Source organism: Colobus angolensis, unplaced genomic scaffold (assembly GCF_000951035.1).
Source record: "Colobus angolensis palliatus isolate OR3802 unplaced genomic scaffold, Cang.pa_1.0 Scaffold3, whole genome shotgun sequence".
Lineage (NCBI taxonomy): Eukaryota > Metazoa > Chordata > Mammalia > Primates > Cercopithecidae > Colobus > Colobus angolensis.
The window spans coordinates 27,371,856-27,395,137 of NW_012116265.1; the positions used below are offsets into that span (position 1 = coordinate 27,371,856).

Consider the following 23,282-nt stretch of genomic DNA (forward strand, 5'->3'; position numbering starts at 1 on the left):
CTTGAGGCCAAGAGTTCAAGGCCAGCCTGGGAAACATAGTAAGACCTAGTCTCTTAAAAAACAAAGATATATAAATAAAGGCTTAGAGGTAAGAGAGAATAAGAAGTAAGAATTATCACGTCAGGTTTAGGGAGAAGCAAGGTCTGATGATAAGGAGGTAAGAGAAGAAACAAAGAAAAATTAGAAGAAATCAGGTTATAAAAGGCCTTTCATAACATGTCAAGGAGTTTGAATTTTATCTTGAGGTTAAAGAAAAACAGCTGAAGAGTTGTGTGTAGGGAGTGTGAATAACAAATTAGCAAATTTGAACAGATTACTTTGGCATCAAATTGGAGAATGGATTGGGATGAACTTAATTGGGGGAAGGGGAGTCTGTTTCAATTGTCTAGAAAGTTAATAATAAAGACCTAAACTGGGACAGGCGCAGTGGCTCACTCCTGTAATCCCAGCATTCTGGGAGGCCGAGGTGAGCGGATCACCTGAGATCGGGAGTTTGAGACCAGCCTGACCAACGTGGAGAAACCCTGTCTCTACTAAAAATACAAAATTAGCTGGGCATGGTGGTGCATGCCTATAATCCCAGGTACTCAGGAGGCTGAGGCAGGAGAATCACTTGAACCCAGGAGGTGGATTTTGCTGTGAAACGAGATTGTGCCATTGCACTCCACTCTGGGCAACAAGAATGAAACTCCATTTCAGAAAAAAAAAAAAAAAAAAAAAAAAAAAAAAAAAAACAATAACAGAGGGAATGTAGAACAAGGGACAGTTTTAAGAGGATGTAGAAACACAAATATTGTAGAAGTAGAGAAAATAATTTAGTATTTGTCATGTTATATTTACTAGCAGCAGATATGTAATACATTTAGAATATGAGTTTGGAGCTTGGACAAGCTCTGGGCAATGGTATTGATTTAAAATTCACCTTATAAATGGTATCTGAAACTACTAGCCTGCATGAGGCCATCTGAAGTCAATGGACAAGATGTGAAAAGGGCCAAAGAAAAAAAAACTGTAAAGAAAGCTTTTCAAGGAATTGACAAAGGAAGGCAAGCCTGTAAAGGAGCCAATTAGAGGAGACAAGTACTACATTAATTTACCAATCTCTTCTGCACTAGCCTATGAAATCCACGGGGCAGGAGTTTTATTTCTATTCATCTTTGCAAATACAGGACTTAACATAGTATCTGACATTTACTTGATGTTTATTAAATATTTGTTGAATAAAGTAAATTATGTTTCTATATATAATGTTTTCTAAACACCTAATCAAAGTGCCAAGGGGGTCTAATTACAATACCCTTGAACACAAAAAATTGAGTTTGATCCAACTCAAAGGTTCAATGCAAACCTCATTATTATTTTTCATCATCATAGGTGGAAACACTTGACAAAAAGTTATCCATCTGTGAAGAGTCTGCTCACGTATAAGTGACAACTGATTTGATGAATAAATGAATGGGAAAGAAGCACATGAAGGGAAAAGAGAATACATCTGACAGCATTTTTCTCTAGAGGAAAAATGAAACGGCAATTTCCAACCTTTTTTTTAAAAAAAAAAAACAACAAAAAACCAGAATGTCTCTTTAAATGTGACCTGGAATACATGGTGAGATTTTTCTAAGGACTGATGTTAAGGGAAACTCCTCTGAAATTATAAAAAAAAAAAAACAAAAACAGGGATGGTTTATTTATTTTTATAACAGGTAAAGTAGTATTAATTTTTTCATGACTTAAGTTTACATTCACATTTTCTGAAAATGTCTTGGTTTCTACTGATATCAATAAATATCCCAACATTCTACATTTGATAATAAACAAAACTATTCCATTAAAATTGTTTTGAAATCACACAGTTAATTCCTGACTAATCCCTACTCTAGTGAGTTTTCTAATCTTTCCTTTATTGAGGAGTAAAAGAAAAACAAATGGTTTAAGCCTAATGATATGCATATCTAAAAGAATGTGAACCAAAGATGTAGGATAAGGGCAAACTATAATAACGATTCTTGTCTAAGTGGGGACACAGAGAAAAGAGCTAAAATCTGGCACCATTATGTTAGCTGCATTATTTTTTATAATTTAATGGTGGAAGAAGAGAGCACAATTATGTAGTAAAAGGAAGAATGTAAATCTTGAGACCTTAATCCTATTCCTTTTCTGCTATTCTGAGTTTGAGTTTCCTTGTAAAAAAAATTAGCGTGTTTGTGCTCTCTACTGTTCACTGTAGTTTGAATATTTTATGATTCTATAAAGTTTTTTATTTATAAAATTAATTCTGTTGTGTTCTTTCTGCATAACAAATTAAGAAACTATATTTTATTCAGATTGCACTAAATACAACTCCTCTTTCTGGTGTTGGGAAGAAACCACAAGCTTTATTGGCTGGAAGTTCTCCTCAGGAGTCTGGTCTTCTGGAACTGGATGCCTGAATACAGCTCCTATGCTGAATTTTTAGAAATGGAAGTTGTTAATTAAAAACAAAATACTGGGGAATGCTACCTTTCCATTGTCTTAGTTATCCATGGATAAATTAACATTTTTTTATATTTATTTACAATGTATGTAAATACATTGTATTTACATTTAAATACAGGTTTTCCAAACAGAAAAAGATCATTACAAGACATATTAGTTGTCTCCCATTTCTGACAGAAAGGACATCACATAGACTCAGAGTTTACTTTCCTCACTCAGTGCTGACAGCCCTTTCTTTAGTTTGCAGTATTGGTATTTTGATGGACAGCAGAAACACAGCTGATTTTCTTCCTTTTTTTTTTTTTTTTTTAAATGAAAAGGCAGTTTCATGGATTTTACTCTGTATACTGTTAAGGCTGAACCCTTAGCCTTTTTCTTATTGAGTAGAAATAAGAAAAAAAAAAAAAGAATGATGATAATTGTAATAATAGTTAATAATCTTTCTTTTTCAGGAAAACTGTGCATTAATGTTACATGAATCTTATTTGGTAAAAAATGAAGAAAAGTAAGGGAAATGGTCAAATATAACAGTACCTCGGTAATTGATGATTTCTGTCCCAAGCACCGGAGTCATCTCCAGGACTGTGATAAAGGCTTTGTCCATAGATGTGAGAGGAAAAGGAGACATACGGTGTCTTCTGGCCACCTTGGTGATATCAACAGCACTGTGACCTGAACAGTAAGATAATTAAGAATATGATACTGTAACACTGATTAAAAAGTGGCAATGACTTATAATATCACAACTCCCAATTTCAAATGTCCCCAAATGAAGATTAGCAGGTGAGAAACTGTTTCTCCTGCCTGCAAAATATAGGGAACATTAAATCAAGTTAGCAGTGTTACATCATGTGTCAAAACTTAGCGAAATTCAATGATGACATTGACTAATCCTTTTTGAGCTCTTTCTATGTGTCAAGGCAGTGTACTAAATTAACTCATTAATCCTCCCAACAACCTTATGGTGAGGCACCACAATTATCCTTATTTATAGGTGAGGAAAGAGAAGCTTAGAGAAATTATGTATCATTTCCTAAATCACAGAGCTAGTAACAGAAGAGCTAAGATTCAAAACTAGGTAATTTTGGCTTCAGAGTTCATGTACTCAACTACTACACAAAATTTTGAATACTTAATGCACTAGTTAGTAAAATGAAGTCCCCAAACTTCAATTTATTTAGGGTATCATAGGAAATTTTCTCTCCTCTGAAAAAAGTTATGAAGAAATATTATTATTTAGCTATCGACTCCACAGGTAACCATATTTAGTCCCAAAGCATTCATATCATCCATACATTAAAACTACTAATTTTATATCTCCAATCTCAACCTCTACCCTCAATTCTACATTTTTATATCATCCAACATGCATTTGGATGTGCAACCAGCAACTCAAACCTAAAATGTCCCAAAACAAACTCTTAATTCCCCATCCTCCTATTCCACCCATACAATGACTTATTCTCTTGCAGTTCCCATTTCAGTAAATAGCAACTCCATTCTTCCAGTTATTAAGCCAGAACCTTGCAAGATACTTGATTCTTACATATTTAAACTATCTTTAAAATATATCTGGAATCTGATAATTACTCACCACTTCGATGACTACTGTAATAGTTGAGACCATCACTGATTTCCTGGGAAATTGAATAGCATCCTAACTGGTCTCTCTGCTTCTATCCTTGTCATACTACAATTTATTCTCCACACAGCAGTTACAATGATTCTTTGAATCACTGGATTGTGCTCATCTCTGCTCATAGTTCTCTAATGACTTTCCATGTCCCTTACAATAAAATCTCTGCTATGGCCTATAAGCTCAAAGTATTATGGCTCCCATTGTCCTCCTAACATTCCCTCTTTGTTTACTGTGCTCTAGTCATACTGGTTCCTTTTTTTCACTTGATCATGCCAAATTCATCTCTCCTCAGGGTCTTTGTACTTTCTGTTTCCTTTGTTTGAACCATTCTTCCCCAGATAGTCTCTCATTTCCCCATCTATCCATCAGTTCTTTCAGGTCTCTGTGCAAATATCACTTCATCAGAGAGAAATTTGTTGAACACTCTCTATGGATTAATACCCACCATCACTCTTTATTTCCCTTACCCTACTTTTCTTTTCCTCATAGCTATATATATACCCATGTACATACATAATGTGGATATTCATAACCAATATATAAAATATGTAAATATAAATATGTATATTGATATTTGTTTATAGTCTTCCTCTTCTCAATAGAACATAAAGTTCCATGAGAGCAGCAACTTTGTCTTGTTTACTGTTTTTGTCCACAGTACTTAGAACAGCATCTGGCATATATTAGCAAACAAAAAATAGTATTTGTTGAATTAATAAATGCATAATTTAATGACAAGAAGGAACTTCTTGGAGTATTATATCTTCATATATAAATAACTTGACCTTTTCCTTGGAGCCATATAAGCCTACATGACAAAGAGTTAACAAAAAGTAGCAACTGCAAATACTGCTGCTTAGCTCTCCTACCTGCTATCCACAATCCCCTTCGTAAGCAGCTAGGAGTGGCCGTATGATATAATTCTGGCCAATCAGGGGTAGGAATAAGTCCCTGGGGCAGGCTTCCTCTTACAAATAAAAAGACGAAGATATGAAGCTTTAAGAGGAAAAAGCTTTTGCCCGTCTACCGTTTTTTCTACCTGGAACATGGCTGGAACTGGGAGCTGGGCTGACATTGGGGACTGGTAGGTGCTGTAGCCACTTCTGAACTACGAAGATGCAAGCCCATGCAGTAAGTATAGAAAGGTGAAAAGAAAAAAGAATCCAAGTTCCTCATTACAATGTAGAGCTGCTGTAAAAACCCTAGACTGGGCCGGGCGCGGTGGCTCAAGCCTGTAATCCCAGCACTTTGGGAGGCCGAGACGGGCGGATCACGAGGTCAGGAGATACGAGACCATCCTGGCTATCGCGGTGAAACCCCGTCTCTACTAAAAAATACAACAAAACTAGCTGGGCGAGGTGGCGGGCGCCTGTAGTCACAGCTACTCGGGAGGCTGAGGCAGGAGAATGGCGTAAACCTGGGAGGCGGAGCTTGCAGTGAGCTGAGATCTGGCCACTGCACTCCAGCCTGGGCGACAGAGCGAGACTCCGTCTCAAAAAACAACAACAAAAAACCCTAGACTGCGTGGCTCCAGACTTAGATATGTGAAATACATAAGCTCCCATCTCTTTAAACCACTTTATAATGATTATATGTATCCTTCATAAGATTATGAGTTTCTTGTCATTGTAATTTATTAAATTTAGCACTCCTACTCCAATCCCAGTGGCTGCTCCAGACATGTTCAATGAATTGACTTAAAGGCACTACCCCAAAGGGTTTTCATTCTAAGACTAATGACATTGTCATAGGCACCTAAGAAAAATATATACAAAGTTGCTTATACTATTAATATGTGATTTCTTCTCATGGTGATTCAAAATCGCAAAATTTTCAAAGTTTGAAAACCCTTAGAGATTATTTAGTGCTACATAGAATTTTCTATTCAAATTGTGGGTGAACACTTCAAAAAGGATTATATGTGATTCACCAATCACTTACAATTGAAATATAAATTTATGTAACTCATTTTCATTGAGGTCTTGACCTACTCATTCAAATATAAAAAAAAATTGTCACAACCAGTGTAACTAGGCAGAATGATAGAGATTGCTGCTTCTGCTTTTTATTCAGCTTTATAGGTCTCAGATTAGATCTTTTTTTTTGTGATAGGCTGCACTGTATGGTGCAAACTGGATATAATCTTACAAAAGTTGTCTTTTAAAAATATGTTTAGTTTCTGAGAAGAAAATTCTACTTCTTAGTTATATAGGTTTTATCTGTTGAATATGCTTTGTAATAGGCATTTTCTTATTAAACAGCAAGTCTGATGATACACATATCCATTCAACAAATATTGACTGAGTGCACTTTATGAACCAGGAACAGTTAGGGACTTGGGATCTGAGAGTAAAATATACCCTATATACACCCTGCCATGAAGAATATATAACAGCCCAGCAGAAAGGAAAGAAAAACAAAGAGAAAGAGACCAAGAAAGAGAAAGAGAAAGAGGAAGGAAGGAAGCAAGAAAGGAAGGAAGGAAGAAAGAGAGGGTAGTAAACCACTTGATGGTTCTGTAAGTTTTATTTTTTTACTTTATTTTATTTATGTTCCAGGATACATGTGCAGGATGTGCAGGTTTGTTACACAGGTAAACTTGTGCCATGGTGGTTTGCTGCACAGATCAACCCATCACCTAGGTATTAGGCCCAGCTATTCTTTCTGATGCTCTCCTTCCCTGCAACCCCCTGACAGGACCCAGTGTGTGTTGTTGCCCCGCCATGTGCCCATGTGTCCTCATTATTCAACTCCCACTTTAAGTGAGAACATGCAGTGTTTGGTTTTCTGTTCCTGTGTTAGTTTACTGAGGATAATGGCTTCCAGCTCCCTCCCTGTCCCTGCAAAGCACATGATCTCATTCCTTTTTATGGCTGCATAGCATTGCATGGTGTATAGGTACCACATTTTCTTTATCCAGTCTATCATTGATAGGTGTTTGGGTTGATTCCACATCTTTGCTATTGTGAATAAGTGTTGCAGTGAGCATACACATGCATGTATCTTTATAAGGAAATGATTTATATTCCTCTGGGTATATACCCAGTGATGGGATTGCTGGATCAAATGGCATTTCTGGTTCTAGGTCTTTGAGGAATCACCATACTGTCTTCCACAATGATTGAACTACCAACAGTGTAAAAGAGTTCCCATTTCTCCACACCTTGCCAGCATCTGCTGTTTCTTGACTTTTTAATAACTGCCATTCTGACTGGCATGAGATGGTATCTCATTGTGTTTTTGATTTGCTTTTCTCTAATGAGCAGTGATGTTGAGCTTTTTTCCACGTTTGTTGGCTGCATGTATATCTTCTTTTGAGAAGTGTCTGTTCATATTCTTTGCCCACTTTTAAATGGGGTTTTTTTTTCTTGTAGTTTCTGGATATTACACCGTTGTCTGATGGATAGACTGCAATAATTTCCTCCCATTCTGCAGTTTGTCCCTTCACTCTGATGACAGTTTCTTTTGCTGCACAGAAGCTCTTTAATTAGATCCCATTTGTCAATTTTTGCTTTTGTTGCAATTGCTTTTGACGTTTTTGTCATGAACTCTTTGTCCGTGTCTATGTCCTGAATAGTATTGCCTAAATTTTCTTCTAGGGTTTTCATAGTTTTGGGTTTTACATTTAAATCTTTAATCCATCTCGAGTTAACTTTTGTACAAGGTGTAAGGAAAGGGTCTAGTCCCAATTTTCTGCATACACCTAGCCAGTTCTCCCAGCACCATTTATTAAAAAGCAAATCTTTTCCCCATTGCTTTTGTCAGGTTTGTTGAAGATCACATGGCTGTAGATATGCAGTCTTAGTTTTGAGTTCTATGTTCTGTTTCACTGTCTATGTGTTTGTTTTTGTACTAATACTATGCTATTTTGGTTACTATAGCCTTGTAGTTGAGTTTGAAGTCAGATACACGATGCCATCAGTTTTGTTCTTTTTGCTTAGGATTGTCTTGGTTATACAGGCTCTTTTTTGGTTCCATATGAACTTTAAAGTAGTTTTTTCTAATTCTGTGAAGAATGTCAAGGGTAGTTTAATGGGAATAGCATTGAATTTATAAATTACTCTGGGCAGTATGGCCATTTTCATGATATTGATTCTTCCCATCCACGAGTGTGGAATGTTTTTCCATTTGTTTGGGTGCTCTCTGATTTCTTTGAGCAGCAGTTTGTAGTTCTCCTTAAAGAGGTCCTTCACTTCCCTTGTTAGCTGTATTCCTAGGTATTTTATTCTCTTTGTAGCAATTGCAAAAGGGAATTCATTCATGATTTGGCTTTCTGCTTGTCTACTGCTGGTGTATAGAAATGCTTGTGATTTTTGCACATTGATTTTGTACTTTGCTGAAGGTGCTTATCAGCTTAAGCTTTGGGGCTGAGATGATGGGGTTTTCAGATATAGCAGTATGTCATCTGCAAACAGAGATAGCTTGACTTCCTCTCTTCCTATCTGAATACCCTTTCTTTCTTTCTCTTGCCTGATTGCCCTGGCCAGAACTTCCAATTCTACGTTGAATAGGAGTGGTGAGAGAAGGCATCCTTGTCTTGAGCTGATTTTCAAGGGGAATACTTTTGAGCTTTTTCCCATTCAGTATGATATTGCCTGTGGGTTTGTCATAAATGGCTCTTATATTTTGAGGTATGTTCCATCAAAACCTAGTTTATTGAAAGTTTTTAACATTAAGGGAATTTTAATTTTATCAAAGGCCTTTTCTTCATCTATTGAGATAATCATGTGGTTTTTGTCTTTAGTTCTGTTTATGTGATAAATCACATTTATTGATTTGCATATGTTGAACCAGTCTTGCCTCTTGGGGATGAAGCTGTCTTGATCATGGTGGATAAGTTTTTTGATGTGCTGCTGGATTTGGGTTGTCAGTATTTTATTGAGGATTTTTGCATCGATGTTCATCATGGACATTGGCTTTAAGTTTTCTTTTTTCGTTGTATCTCTGCCAGGTTTGGACATCAGGATGATGCTGGCCTCATAAAATGAGTCAGGGAGGAGTCCCTCCTTTTCAGTTGTTTGGAATAGTTTCAGAAGAAACAGTACCAGCTCCTCTTTGTACCTCTGGTAGAATTCGGCTGTGAATCCATCTGGTCCTGGGCTTTTTTTGGTTGGTAGGCTATTAATTACTGCCTCAATTTCAGAACTTGTTATTGTCTATTCAGAGATTCAACTTCTTCCTGGTTCAGTCTTGGGAGGGTATGTGCATCCAGGAATTTATCCATTTCTTCTAGATTTTCTAGTTTATTTGCATAGATATTCTCTGATATCTTTGCATAGATATTCTCTGTGGGGTCAGTGGTGATATCTCCTTTATAATTTTTTATTGTGTCTATTTGATTCTTCCCTCTTTCATTCTTTATTAATCTAGCTAGTGGTCTACTTCATTATTATTTTTTTCATAAAAACAGCTCCTAGATTCACTGATTTTTTTTAAAGGGTTTTCTCGTTTCTATCTCTTTCAGTTCTGCTCTGATCTTGGTTAGTTCTTGTCTTCTGCTAGCTTTGGCCTTTTTTTTGCTTTTGATTCTCTAGTTCTTTTAGTTTTGATATTAGGATGTCAATTTGAGATCTTTTAACTTTCTGATGTGGGCATTTAGTGCTATAACTTTCCCTCTTTAACAATGCTTTGGCTGTGTCCCAGAGATTCTGGCACGATGTCTCTTTATTCTCATTGGTTTCAAAGAACTTCTTGATTTCTGCCTTGGTTTTGTTATTTACCCAGGAGTCATTCAGGGGCAAGTTGTTTAATTTCCATGTAGTTGTGTGGTTTTGAGTGAGTTTCTTAACCTTGAGTTCTAATTTTATTGCACTGTGCTCTGAGAAACTGTTTCTTATGATTTCAGTTGTTTGGCATTTGCTAGGAGTGTTTTACTTCCAATTATGCAATCTTTTTAGGAGTAAGTGCCATGTGGCACAAAGAAGAATATATATTCTGTTGTTTTTGGGTGGAGAGTTCTGTAGGTATTTGTCAGGTCCACTTGATCCAGAGTTGAGTTTGGGTCCTGAATATCTTTGTTAATTTTCTGTCTCAGTGATCGAATATTGACAGTGCAGTGCTAAAGCCTCCCACTATTATTGTGTGGGAGTCTAAGTCTCCTTGTAGGTCTCTAAGAACTTGTTTTATGAATCTGCATCCTCCTGTATATTTAGGATAGTTAGCACTTCTTGTTGAATTGAGTCCTTTACCATTATGTAATGCCCTTGTCTTTTTTGATCTTTCTTTTTGGTTTAATGTCTGTTTTGTAAGACTTTAACACTAGGATTGTTAGAAAAACAAACACTAGGATTGTTAGAGAAAACCCCTGGTTTTCTCTGCTTTCTATTTGCTTGGTAAATTTTCCTCCATCCCTTTATTTTGAGCCTATGTGTGTCTTTGCACATGAGATGGGTCTCTTGAATACAGCACACTGATGGGTCTTGACTCTTTATCCAGCTTGCCATTCTATGTCTTTCAATTGGGGGCATTTAGCTCATTTACATTTAAGGTTAATATATGTATGAATTTGATCCTGTCATCATGATGCTAGCTGGTTATTTTGCAGACTTGTTGATGTAGTTGCTTCAAAATGTCACTGGTCTGTGTACTTTAATGTGTGTAGTGGCTGGTATTGGTTTTTTCTTTCCATATTTAGTGCTTCTCTCAGGAGCTCTTGCAAGGCAGGCCTGGTGGTGACAAATTCTCTCAGCATTTGCTTTTCTGAAAAGGATTTTATTTCTCCTTCACTTTAAGAAGTTTAGTTTGGCTGGTTTTGAAATTCTGAGTTGGAAATTCTTTTCTTTAAGAATTCTGAATACTGGCCCCCAATCTCTTCTGGCTTGTAGGATTTCTGCTGAGAGGTCCACTGTTAGTCTGATGGGCTTCCCTTTATAGGTAACCTGGCCTTTTTCTCTGGCTTTTCTTTACTTTCATTTCTGGCTTTAATTTTTTAATTTAATTTAATTTTTAATTTTTAATTTAATTTCATCTCTGGCTTTAATACTTTTATTTCATTTGCTTTGGAGAATCTGATGATTACGTGTCTTGGGATGATCTTTCTTCTCATGGAGTATCTTACTGTGGTTCTCTGGATTTCCTGAATTTGAATGTTGGCCTATCTTGCTAGGATGGAGAAGTTCTGGATGATATCCTGATGTATGTTTTCCAACTTGGTTCCATTCTTCCATCTTTCAGGTACCCCAATCAGTTGTAGGTTTGGTCTTTTTACATAATCCCATAGTTCTCAGAGGTTTTGTTCATTCCTTTTCATTCTTTATTCTCTAATCTTGTCTGCCTGTCTTATTTCAGCAAGATAGTCTTCAAGCTCTGAAATTCTTTCCTTTCCTTGGTCTATCCAGCTATTGATACTGATAGTTGTATTATGAAGTTCTTGTGTTGTGTTTCTCAGCTCCATCAGGTCATTTATTTTCCTCTCTAAAATGGCAGACTGGAGCTGCAGTGATGGCAGCCATCTCTTCCTGCAGGGGCTCAGTTGTCTTAGGCAGCAGGCAGTTGCAGTGATGGCAACTGCTCCTCCCACTGGGAGCTCAGTCATCTTTGGCAGCAGGCAGCTGCAGTGATGGCAGCCGCCCCTTCCCCTAGGAACTTGGTAGTCTTAGGCAGTCTCCAGTTGAGCAGCTGCCAAGAATCTGCATAGTTCTGTGCTTGGCAACCAGGGCCCAGGTGGTGTGGGCTTATGAGGGGATCTCCTGATCTGTGGGTTGCACAGATCCATGGAAAAAGCATGGTTCCCCAGGCAGGGTAGCACACTCACTACCTCCCTTGGCTGGGAGTGGCAGTTCCCCTTCCCCTGTGTGGATTCTGGGTTGGCTGTCACTCCACTCTACTTTTCCTCACTCACCATTGGTTGCACCAACTGCCTAGTCAGTCCCAGTGAGAGAACCTGGATACCTCAGTTGCTAGTGTAGGATTTACTCGCTGTTTTCATTCTTCTACATGGGAGCCTCCAACCGTAGCTGCTTTTAGTTGGCCATCTTGGCCCCTCCTTGTTTTCTTTTTTTTTCTTCTTGTTTGGAAATTGCAGCATGGTTATCTACTGGCAGGAATAATCTCTTCCATCTCTAAAGTAATGTTATACCTTGTTTATATTTGTCTTCTGGTATCTATCACTCTCTATCTTATGCTATAGATATTTAAATATTTGCCTTACCTCTGTTAGTAGATGGCAATAATCTCTTCTATCTCTAAGTAATGTTCTACCTTGTTTATACTTGTCTTTTGGTATCTATCACTCTCCATCTTATGCTATAGATATTTAAATATTTGCCTTACCTCTGCTAGTAGATGGTAAACTCATTGAAGGCAGAGCCTATGTCTTATTAATCTTTGTATTCTCTGCCACTTTTAGAACAGTGCCTTCCTTACACTTATAGTAGATATTCAGTAAATACTTGGAGTATTTAATGAATGGCAAATCTTTTAAACAAAGTCCAAAATTGGGAAGCAAAAAGTAAAGCAGTGCTTTCTGCTGTTGTTTTACTTATCTAAGCCACTGAATATTTATAAAGTCTTTGTCACAAAGTGATTACCTCACTGGAAAAATAATTTGTACTTTTTTTTTATAGACCTATAGTATAAACATTTTATGCAAAGTTTATTTTTAATTGGCAGCAATTTTATATAGGCATGGTGTATACCATGATGTTTTGAGATATGTATGCATTGTGGAATAACTTAATTGAAGAAATTAACATACTTTGGTGCTATTGGATAAATACTGGTCCTTGGTTAAACTACTTGCAAGTTAACACAGGGGCCTTTGGAGATATAACAAATTAACTAAAAGGAATGTCTCAAAGGAGGAGTGTTGTAATTCTCTGGCACATCAGCAGGTAGGGTTGTGTGTGCATGCATGTTTGTGCGTGCGTGCATGTGTTTCCCACAAATATTAATCGAGCACCATTTTATGTGCCCTGAGGCTTTTCCCACTCAAGACTCCCCCCAAATTATACAGTACCTAGCTATTCTACCAATAAAAAACCTACTTCAGCCGGGTGTGGTGGCTCACACCTGTAATCCCAGCACATTGGGAGGCTGCGGGGGGTGGATCATGAGGTCAAGAGATTGAGACCATCCTGGCCAACATGGTAAAACCCTGCTTCTACCAAAAATACAAAAATTAGCTGGGCATGGTGGCGCATGCCTGTAGTCCCAGCTACTCGGGAGGCTGAGGCAGGAGAATCGCTTGAACCCAGGAGGCGGAGGTTGCAGTGAGCTGAGATCATGCCACTGCACTCCAGCCTGGCAACAGAGCAAGACTCTGTCTAAAAAAAAAGAAAAAAAAAGTTGTCACGGACTTCTCTTATTTTGTAAATTACAAACCCAAAGCACTTCTTACTGTCTTGGACCATTAGAAAACATCCTGGCTAACATGGTGAAACCCCGTCTCTACTAAAAATACAAAAAAATTAGCTGGGTGTGGTGGTGGGCACCTGTAGGTCCCAGCTACTCAGGAGGCTGAGGCAGGAGAATGGTGTGAACCCAGGAGGTGGAGCTTGCAATGAGCCAAGATGGCGCCACTGTACTCCAGCCTGGGTGACAGAGCGAGACTCTGTCTCAAAAAAAAAAAAAAAAAAAAAAGAAAACTTAATCAGTAGGAAAAAGGACCAAAAAATGTTGTGTCTCTTGTTGATTGTGACTGTAGAACAGAAGTTTGATAGAAGAGAAAAAAAAATTGAGAAAAAAATATGCACCTTTTCCTCTTGAAGGACCCTGTGAGTTATCACCTAGCAGCCAGTAGCCCATAAAATCCATTTAGGCAGAAATAGGAAAGGAAGGAATGAAACATTTTTAAAAAGGTAAGAAGGTTATAATGAAAAATAGATTTTATTTTTGAATAGAAAAAATAGTTTTCTATAAAGCAAAACTATTTCATGGCCACAAATATATTGATAGCTACCTTACAAATGATTACTAATGGTCACAAAGAATCTGCAAGGACATTAGCTTTATTAAACTCATATGTGTTACAATACATGTGAAAATACATGTCCCACCGAGAAGATCATAGCATTCAAGGGAATACTCACATTAATTTACAATAGTAAAATTACCTGGTGATATCACTGTTACTGTTAATTTGCAGGTAGACTAGCTTGTTTGATAAAAATAAACTACAAAGTACTTTAGGATATAGGATTTTTATTTGAGAGTTGGGGCAGAGGTAGGGGAGGGAGTCTAGACATCTTCTCTACTATAGCTGTCTCAACTGAGCTAAGTGGCTAAGAGTGACAGGCTGAATTATTATAACATCTAAACTGACAGCATTCCTCTGCAATGGGTTTACTTTTCTTAAGTAGATTTGTAGGATTAAAGCTATTCTAAAGTGGGCACAAATTGATGCTACAGGTTTCTCTAATGAGCCTACAGTTCCCTCTAATGAGCCTACAGTTCCATAAGTACAACTTAACTTGTCTCTTACATTTTCTAGTTTAGTCCAGAGATGAGGTTGACTATGTTTTAGTTCAGAATTTTTGCAGGGAAAGTAATAAAAATGTTACTGAGATTTCCTATCTTCCATGATGCAGTTATAATCACTGAAAAGACTATATAAGAACTCAGCACAAAAGGAATAGGGGTTCACTCAGGATTGTCATCATCAAAGACACGGTTAAATACTAATGACACTATCTATGATGCAGAAAGCCTCCAAAGGGTCACACAAAGTACAGATGCATTCCTTTCTACTGAGCAGAGTAACAATATGGATCTTTGTTATATAGCAGTAACCTTTTTTTGTGGCGTGGTCATCTTGAAATGGAGCTATTTATACCAATGAAATTATTTTTTCTCAGTTACAATGCATCCTCTTAAACCAGTCAGTTCTTAATATACAATGTTTCATCTTGGTTTTGAGACAGAGTCTGCTTAGACTGGAGTGCAGTTGCGTGATCATGGCTCACTGCAACTTTGACCTGCTGGCTCAAATGATCCTCCTGTCTCACCCTATCGAGTAGCTAGGACCACAGATGCATACCACCATACCTGGCTAATTTTTTGATGTTTTTGCACAGATCGGGTCTCCCTATGTTGCTCAGGCTGGTCTCAAACCCCCGGCCTCCCAAAGTGTTAGGATTACAGGCGTGAGCTACCATGCCCGGCCTTCCCTGAAAATCCATTTTTAAAATGAAAAGTAAATGGGCCGGGTGCAATGGCTCATGCCTGTAATCCTAACACTGGGAGGCTGAGACAGGTGGACTGCCTGAACTCAGGCGTTCAAGACCACTCTGGGCAACATGGTGAAACTGCATTACTATTGTATTAAAATACAAAAAATTAGCCATGCATGGTGTCAGGAGCCTGTAGTCCCAGCTACTCGAAAGGCTGAGGCACGAGAATTCCTTGGATCTGGGATGCAGAGGTTGCAGTGAGCTGAGATTGCACCACTGCACTCCAGCCTGGGCAACAGAGCGAAACTCTGTCTCAAAAAAAAAAAAAACAGAAAAAAAAGTAAATGAGGAAAAGATGCCGTTGATCATAGGAGAGAACATAGCAGAAACAAAATGTTCTAATATTCATGCAGGTTCTTCTTGATTAAATTTAGAACCTCAAGAAACTTCATTTTTCAAAATAAGCAGTAGAAAAGCTCCCTAAACTACCTAAAGTGGAAATCATTATCATTCTTTGGATATACTGCAAATATCAGGAGACTTGTTCTGTTCCTATTAATATTACTGCCTATTTCACATAGCATTTGCAGCGTGAATTCCTCGTATTTCTATTTCCTGGATCTTTCTGAAGAGCAAACCACCTAAGATAATGAATAGCTTTCCTAGGAAACTTAAAGAGCAAAGATAGATGACAGTAATATGGTCAGCTTAAATAGTTAGGTCCCTTGGTAATTCAAAGAATGTGTGGTTCAGATATACAAAGCATTTAGACTTTCATATAAATCTCTCCAATTAGGAGAAAGTGATTCCAAAGCTCTAGGGAAACACTGGCAATGGTAGAGTTTGTAGACTCAGGACTACATGGCACTTTGTACATCTGAAAATAATTTTCATATTGTCTTCAATCTAATAGTTTTATACCTTTTTCTACTTGCTTATTCAAGACAATGAGCCTCACAGCATTTCTGACAAAACCAAAAAGGCATAGCTGAAAGAATTATTTACTAGGGCTCATTAAAAAATATGGAAGTTCTCCTGGGATTTCTGTACATAAAGATGATAAAATAGGCATTGCTGTCACAAAATGTTAGCTTTATAATTTATATCAATAGTTGATTATCACTCACAGCATAAAATTTCAGTTTGTTAGAATAGTATATAAAACCCTTCTTTGCTTTATCTTTAGCCCCATCTCTCATTATTCCATCACTCAGAAAGTTGATAATATTGTAGATATCAGAATACACTGTACTATTTCATAGTTTTCTGCTATAGCATATGATGCTCTTTCTGCCTAGAATACTTTTTCCCTCATCCTTTTATTGTCCTGGGAAATTACAACTCTTCCTTCACAATTTTTTTCAGTAAAAAAGTGCTCAAATAATGACAGGAACACATCAAAAGATCTTGGAACAAGGCTGAGGAACTCCCTTGGGCTAATCTGATATAAATTTATCATCAAAATAAATCATACTAGTAGCAGATTTTAATGTATTTAATAAAATAAAATAAGAATTTATGAATATATACTAAATATAAAAATGATTTAAATAAATTCTTCCTTTAAAAAAAAAATCGAGACAGTAAGTCTCGGTCACAGCCGAGTCAAGGGAGAAGCAAACCCAGATTTCAGGGTTGGGTCTCTATTAATATGTAATATCTATGAGGTATCCAAGTCCAGAAACCAACTTGCCAGTTCTGCACAGGATTCCATATGTAAATCAAATCTGGAGTTTCTAAAGTTAAGAAGTCAGGCCTTGAAAATGAATTAGATCTACCTGAGCTTATTTTAAAAAGAAAGAGAAGAAGGGAGAGAGACACACACACACACACACACACACACACACACACACACACACACAGATGCACAGAGAGAGAGATAGAGAGACAGAGAAAGACAGAGACAGAGAGAGATGGACAGAGACAGAGACAGAGAGACAGAGACACTGAGACAGAGAGAGGGAGAGACAGAGAGAGAGACACACAGAGAGGGAGAGACAAACACAGAGAGAGACAGACACACAGAGAGAGACACAGAAACAGAGACAGAGAGAGACAGAGAAAGACAGAGACAGAGACAAAGAGAGACAGAGAGAGAAGGAGATGGAGAGAGAGAGACAGACAGAGAGGGGCTTAGGCCTCAGGCTTAGGCCTCATAGCGAAAAGCTGAAACAACTTCTGGGATGTTTTTCAAAGAGCCAGTTGTTCCACAAGGGGCTGTGGGTAGTTGTGGAAATTGAGAGAAAGTGTTTAAAGATACATATTTGAGACAGAACGGACAGGACTTGGTCATGGGTCCTTTAGGACATGGAGAAATACAGATTGGGAAAACCCTCCCAGAATCCTAGGTGAACAGTGGTACGATTTATTGAGACAGTAAGTCTGGGTCACAGGCGAGTCAAGGGAGAAGCAAACCCAGATTTTAGGGTTGGGTCTTTATTAATATGTAATATCTATTGAGCATCCAAGTCCAGAAATCAACTCGCCACTCCTATACAGGATTCTGTATGGAGTGAAACCTGGGGTTTCTAAAGTTAAGAATCAAGGCCTTGGAAATCGATTAGATCTACCTGAGTTTATTTTAAAAAGAAAGAGAGGGAGGGAGAGAGAGACAGACAGAGAAAAAGACAGAGGGAGAGACACAGAGAGAGACACACCGACAGAGAGACAGAGACAAGAGAAACACACAGAGAGAGACAGGAGGAGGAGGAGGAAGGGGGTACTCAAGAAATAACTACACATATTTTATAATGCTTTTGATGCCATAAATGGTGGCTGGGGTATGCTTTTAAAACAACAGCAGCAGCAGCAGCAGCAGCAGCAGCAGCGCTTACGGATTTCTAGAAAATAAGATGTTATGAAGTATAGTTTACATCAACCGGCTCTCACTATACCTTGAGAGATTCAGAAAAGTGCTAGTTAACAACAGAAGAAGACACCAACCAACATGTCCTGGGGAAAATATACATCTTCCTAAAAATTGGTGAATTCTACTTCACCTCAAAAGAAATAAGAAAAAGAAAAAATACAAACAAAACAAACACGGGCCAAGGCATCGTTTCTGGAAATATTAAGTAAGCAAATTATTATTACTGTTGTTTATTTTTTTTTTTTTGTTTTTTTTTTTTTTGAGACCGAGTCTTGTCTCTGTCACCCAGGCTCAAGTGCAGTGGTGCGACCTTGGCTCACTGCAACCTCCACCTCCCAGGTTCAAGCAATTCTCCTGTCTATGTGCCACCATGCCTGGCTAATTTTTGTATTTTTAGTAGCAACAGGGTTTCACAATGTTGGCCAGGCTGGTTTTCAACTCCCGACCTCAGGTAATCCACCCACCTTGGCCTCCCAAAGTGCTAGGATTACAGGCATGAGCCATTGCCTCCAGCCAAATTACCATTTTTTAGAAAGTGTTTCTATTGGGGGAGGATTCATGATGGCCGAAGAGGAACAACACTGGTCTGCAGTTCCCAGTGAAATTGACACAGAAGGCGGGTGATTTCTGCATTTCCAATTGAGGTACCCGGTTCATCTCATTGGGACTGGTTTGACAGTGGGTGCAGCCCACGGAGGGCGAGCTGAAGCAGGGCAGGGCATCGCCTCACCCGGGAAGCACAAGGGGTCGGGTAATTTTCTCCCCTACCCAAGGGAAGCTGTGAGGTTCTGAGCCTGAGGATCTCTGGCACAGATACTGTGCTTGTCCCATGGTCTTTGCAACCTGCAAACCAGGAGAGCCCCTCCTGTGCCTACCCCACCAGGGCCCTGGGTTTCAAGCACAAAACTGGGCAGCCAAATGGGCAGACACTGAACTAGCTGCAGGAGCTCTTTTTTTCCCATACCCTAGTGGCACCTGGAAGGCCAGCAAGACAGAACCGTTCACTCCTGTGGAAAGGGGTGCTGAAGCAAGGGAAGCCAAGTGGCCTGGCTCTGCGGGTCTCACCCCCATGGGGCCCAGGAAACTGAGATCCACTGGCTTGAAATTCTTGCTGCCAGCATAGCAGCAATCTGAGATCCGCCTGGGAGGTTCGAGCTTGGTGGGGGAGGGATGTATGCCATTGCTGAGGCTTGAGTAGGTAGTTTTACGGTCACAGTGTAAACAAAGCCACTGGGAAGTCTGAATGGGGCAGAGCCCACTGCAGATCAGCAAGGCAGCTGTGGCCAGACTGCCAGATTTCTCCTCTCTGGACAGGGCGTCTCTGTAAAAAAGGCAGCAGCCCCAGTCAGGGGCTTATAGCAGACTTAAACATCCCTGCCTGATGGCTCTGAAGAGAGCAGTGGACCTATCAGCACAGCATTCGAGCTCGGCTAAGGGTCAGACTGCCTCCTCAAGTTGATCCCTGACCCCAATGTATACTGACTGCGAGACATCTCTCAATGAGGGCTGACAGACACTTCATACAGGAGACCTCTGGCTGGCATCTGGCAGGTGCCCTTCTGGGTCAAAGCTTCCAGAGGAAAGAGCAGGCAGCAATCTTTGCTGCTTTGCAGCCTCCATTGGTAATACCCAGGCAAATAGGGTTGGGAGTGGACCTCCGGCAAACTCCAGCAGACTGGCAGCAGAGAGGCCTGACTGTTAGAAGGAAAAGAAACAAACAGAAAGGATTAGCACGTCCACTCAAAGACCCCATCCAAGGGTCAACAACATCAAAGACCAAAGGTAGAGAAATCCACGAAGATGGGGAAAAACCAGCGCAAAAAGGCTGAAAATTCCAAAAACCAAAACGCCTCTCTTTCTCCAAAGGATCACAACTCCCTCGTCAGCAAGGGAACAAAACTAGATGAAGAATGAGTTTGATGAACTGACAGAAGTAGGCTTCAGAAGGTGGGTAGTAACAAACTCCTCTGAGTTAAAGGAGCATGTTCTAACCCAATGAAAGGAAGTTAAGAACCTTGAAAAAAGGATAGTCGAATTGCTAACTAGAATAACCAATGTAAAGAACATAAATGACTGGATGGAGCTACAAAACACAGCACAAGAACTTTGTGAAGAATACACAAGTATCAAAAACCAAATCAATCAAGCGGAAGAAAGCATAGCAGTGATTGAAGATCAACTTAATAAAATAAAGATAGAAGACAAGATTAGAGTAAAAAGAATAAAAAGGAATGAACAAAACCTCCAAGAAATATGGGACTATGTGAAAAGACAAAATCTGTTTGATTTGTGTACCTGTAAGTGATGGGAGAATGGAACCAAGTTGGAAAACACCCTTCAGGATATTATCCGGAAGAACTTCCCCAACCTAGCAAGACAAGCCAACATTCAAATTCAGTAAATACAGAGAATACAACAAAGATACTCCTTGAGAAGAGCAACCCCAAGACACATAATCGTCAGATTCACCAAGGTTGAAATAAAGGAAAAAATGTTAAGGGCAGCCACAGAGAAAGGTTGGGTTACCCACAAAGGGAAGCCCATCAGACTAACAGCGGATCTCTCTGCAGAAACTCTACAAGCCAGAAGAGAGCGGGGGCCAATATTTGACGTTCTCAAAGAAAATAATTTTCAACCCAGAATTTCATATCCAGCCAAACTAAGCTTCATAAGCAAAGGGGAAATAAAATCATTTACAGACAAGCAAATGCTGCAGGATTTTGTCACCACCAGATCTGCCTTACAAGAGCTCCTGAAGGAAGCACTAAACATGGAAAGGAACAACCAGTATCAGCCATTGCAAAAACATACCAACAGAACATCGACACTATGAAGAAACTTCATCAACTAATGGGCAAAATAACCAGCTAGCATCATAATGACAAGATCAAATTCACATATAACAATATGGACCTTAAATGTAAACGGGTTAAATACCCCAATTAAAAGACACAGACTGGCAAATTGGATAAAGAGTCAAGACCCATCAGTGTGTTGTATTCAGGAGACCCATCTTATGTGCAAAGAAACTCATAGGCTCAAAATAAAGGGATGGAGGAAGATCTAACAAGCAAATGGAAAGAAAAAAAAAAAAGCAGGAGCTGCAAGGAGTTGGTCTTAATCTCTGATAAAACAGTCTTTAAACCAACAAAGATCAAAAGAGACAAAGAAGGCCATTACATAATGGTAAAGGGATCAATGCAGGAAGAAGAGCTAACTATCCTAAATATATATGCACCCAATACAGGAGCACCCAGATTCATAAAGCGTGTTCTTAGAGACCTACAAAGAGACTTAGACTCCCACACAGTAATAGTGGGAGACTTTAACACATCACTGTCAATATTAGACAGATCAACAAGACAGAAAATTAACAAGAATATTCAGGACTTGAACTCAGCTCTGGACCAAGCAGACCTACAGAAATCTACGGAACTCTCCACCCCTAATCAACAGAATATACATTCTTCTCAGCAACTCATTGCACTTATTCTAAAACTGACCACATAATTGGAAGTAAAACACTCCTCAGCAAATGCAAAAGAACGGAAAATATAACAAACAGTCTCTCAGACCACAGTGCAATCAAATTAGAACTCAGGGTTGAGAAACTCACTCAAAACCACACAACTACATGGAGACTGAACAACCTGCTCCTGAATGACTACAAGGTCAATAACAAAATGAAGGCAGAAATAAAGATATTCTCTGAAACCAATGAGAATGAAGACACAACGTACCAGAATCCCTGGGACACATTTAAAGCAGTGTTTAGAGAGAAATTTATAGCACTAAATGCCTACAAGAGAAAGCAGGAAAGATCTAAAATTGACACCCTAACATCAAAATGAAAAGAACTAGAGAAGCAAGAGCAAACAAATTCAAAAGCTAGCAGAAGGCAAGAAATAACTAAGATAAGAGCAGAACTGAAGGAGATAGAGACACAAAAAACCCTTCAAAAAAAAAATCAGTGAATCCATGAGCTGTTTTTTGAAAAAGAAAAAAAAAATCAACAAAATAGATCTCTAGCCAGACTAATAAAGAAGAAAAGAGAGAAGAATCAAATAGATGCAAAAAGAAATGATATAGGGGATATCACCACTAATCTCACAGAAACATAAACTACCATCAGAGAATACTATAAACACCTCTGTGCAAATAAACGAGGAAATCTAGAAGAAATGAATAAATTCCTGGACACATAAACCCTCCCAAGCTAAGCCAGGAAGAAGTTGAATCCCTGAATAAAACAATAATAAATTCTGAAATTGAGGCAGTAATTAATAGCCTACCACCCAAAAAAAGTCCAGGACCAGATGGATTAATAGCCGAATTCTACCAGAGATACAAAGAGTAGCTGGTACCATTCCTACTGAAACTATTCTAAACAACAGAAAAAGAGGGAATCCTCCCTAACTCATTTTATGAGGCCAGCATCATCCTGATACCAAAACCTGGCAGAGACACAACAAAAAAGTAAAATTTCAAGCCAATATCCCTGATGAACATCTATGCAAAAATCCTCAATAAAATACTGGCAAATCAAATCCAGCAGCATCTCAAAAAGCTTATCCACCACGATCAAGTCGGCTTCATCCCTGAGATGAAAGGCTGGTTCAACATATACAAATCAATATATGTAATCCATCACATAAACCAAACCAATGACAAAAAACACATGATTATCTCAATCGATGAAGAAAAGGCCTTCGACAAAATTCAACACCCCCTCCTGCTAAAAACTCTCAATAAACTAGGTATTGATGGAATGCATCTCAAAATAATAAGAACTATTTATGACAAACCCACAGCCAATATCATACTGAATGGGCCAAAACTGGAAGCATTCCCTTTGAAAACCAGCATAAGAGGATGCCCTCTCTCACCACTCCTATTCAATATAATATTGGAAGTTCTGGCCAGGGCAATCAGGCAAGAGAAAGCAATAAAGGGTATTCAAATAATAAGAGAGGAACCAAATTGTCTCTGTTTGCAGATGACATGATTGTATGTTTAGAAAACCCCATCATCTCAGCCCAAAATATACTTAAGCTGATAAGCAACTTCAGCAAAGTCTCAGGATACAAAATCAATGTGGAAAAATCATAAGCATTCTATACCCTAACAACAGACAAACAGAGAGTCAAATCATGAGAGAACTCCCATTCACAATTGCTACAAAGAGAATAAA

General features: G+C 38.6%; 1 protein-coding gene across 8 annotated transcripts in view; it reads right to left on the reverse strand.

Annotated features, from left to right (window-relative positions):
• The window catches only part of GPHN (gephyrin), a 734,237-nt gene that overhangs the window by 134,953 nt on the left and 576,002 nt on the right, over positions 1-23,282 (reverse strand). For all 8 annotated transcript variants that reach the window (XM_011949716.1, XM_011949712.1, XM_011949717.1 and 5 more), the window contains one exon: positions 3,010-3,147. In XM_011949716.1, the coding sequence (XP_011805106.1) occupies positions 3,010-3,147 (138 nt within the window). The remainder of the gene's footprint in view (positions 1-3,009; positions 3,148-23,282) is intronic.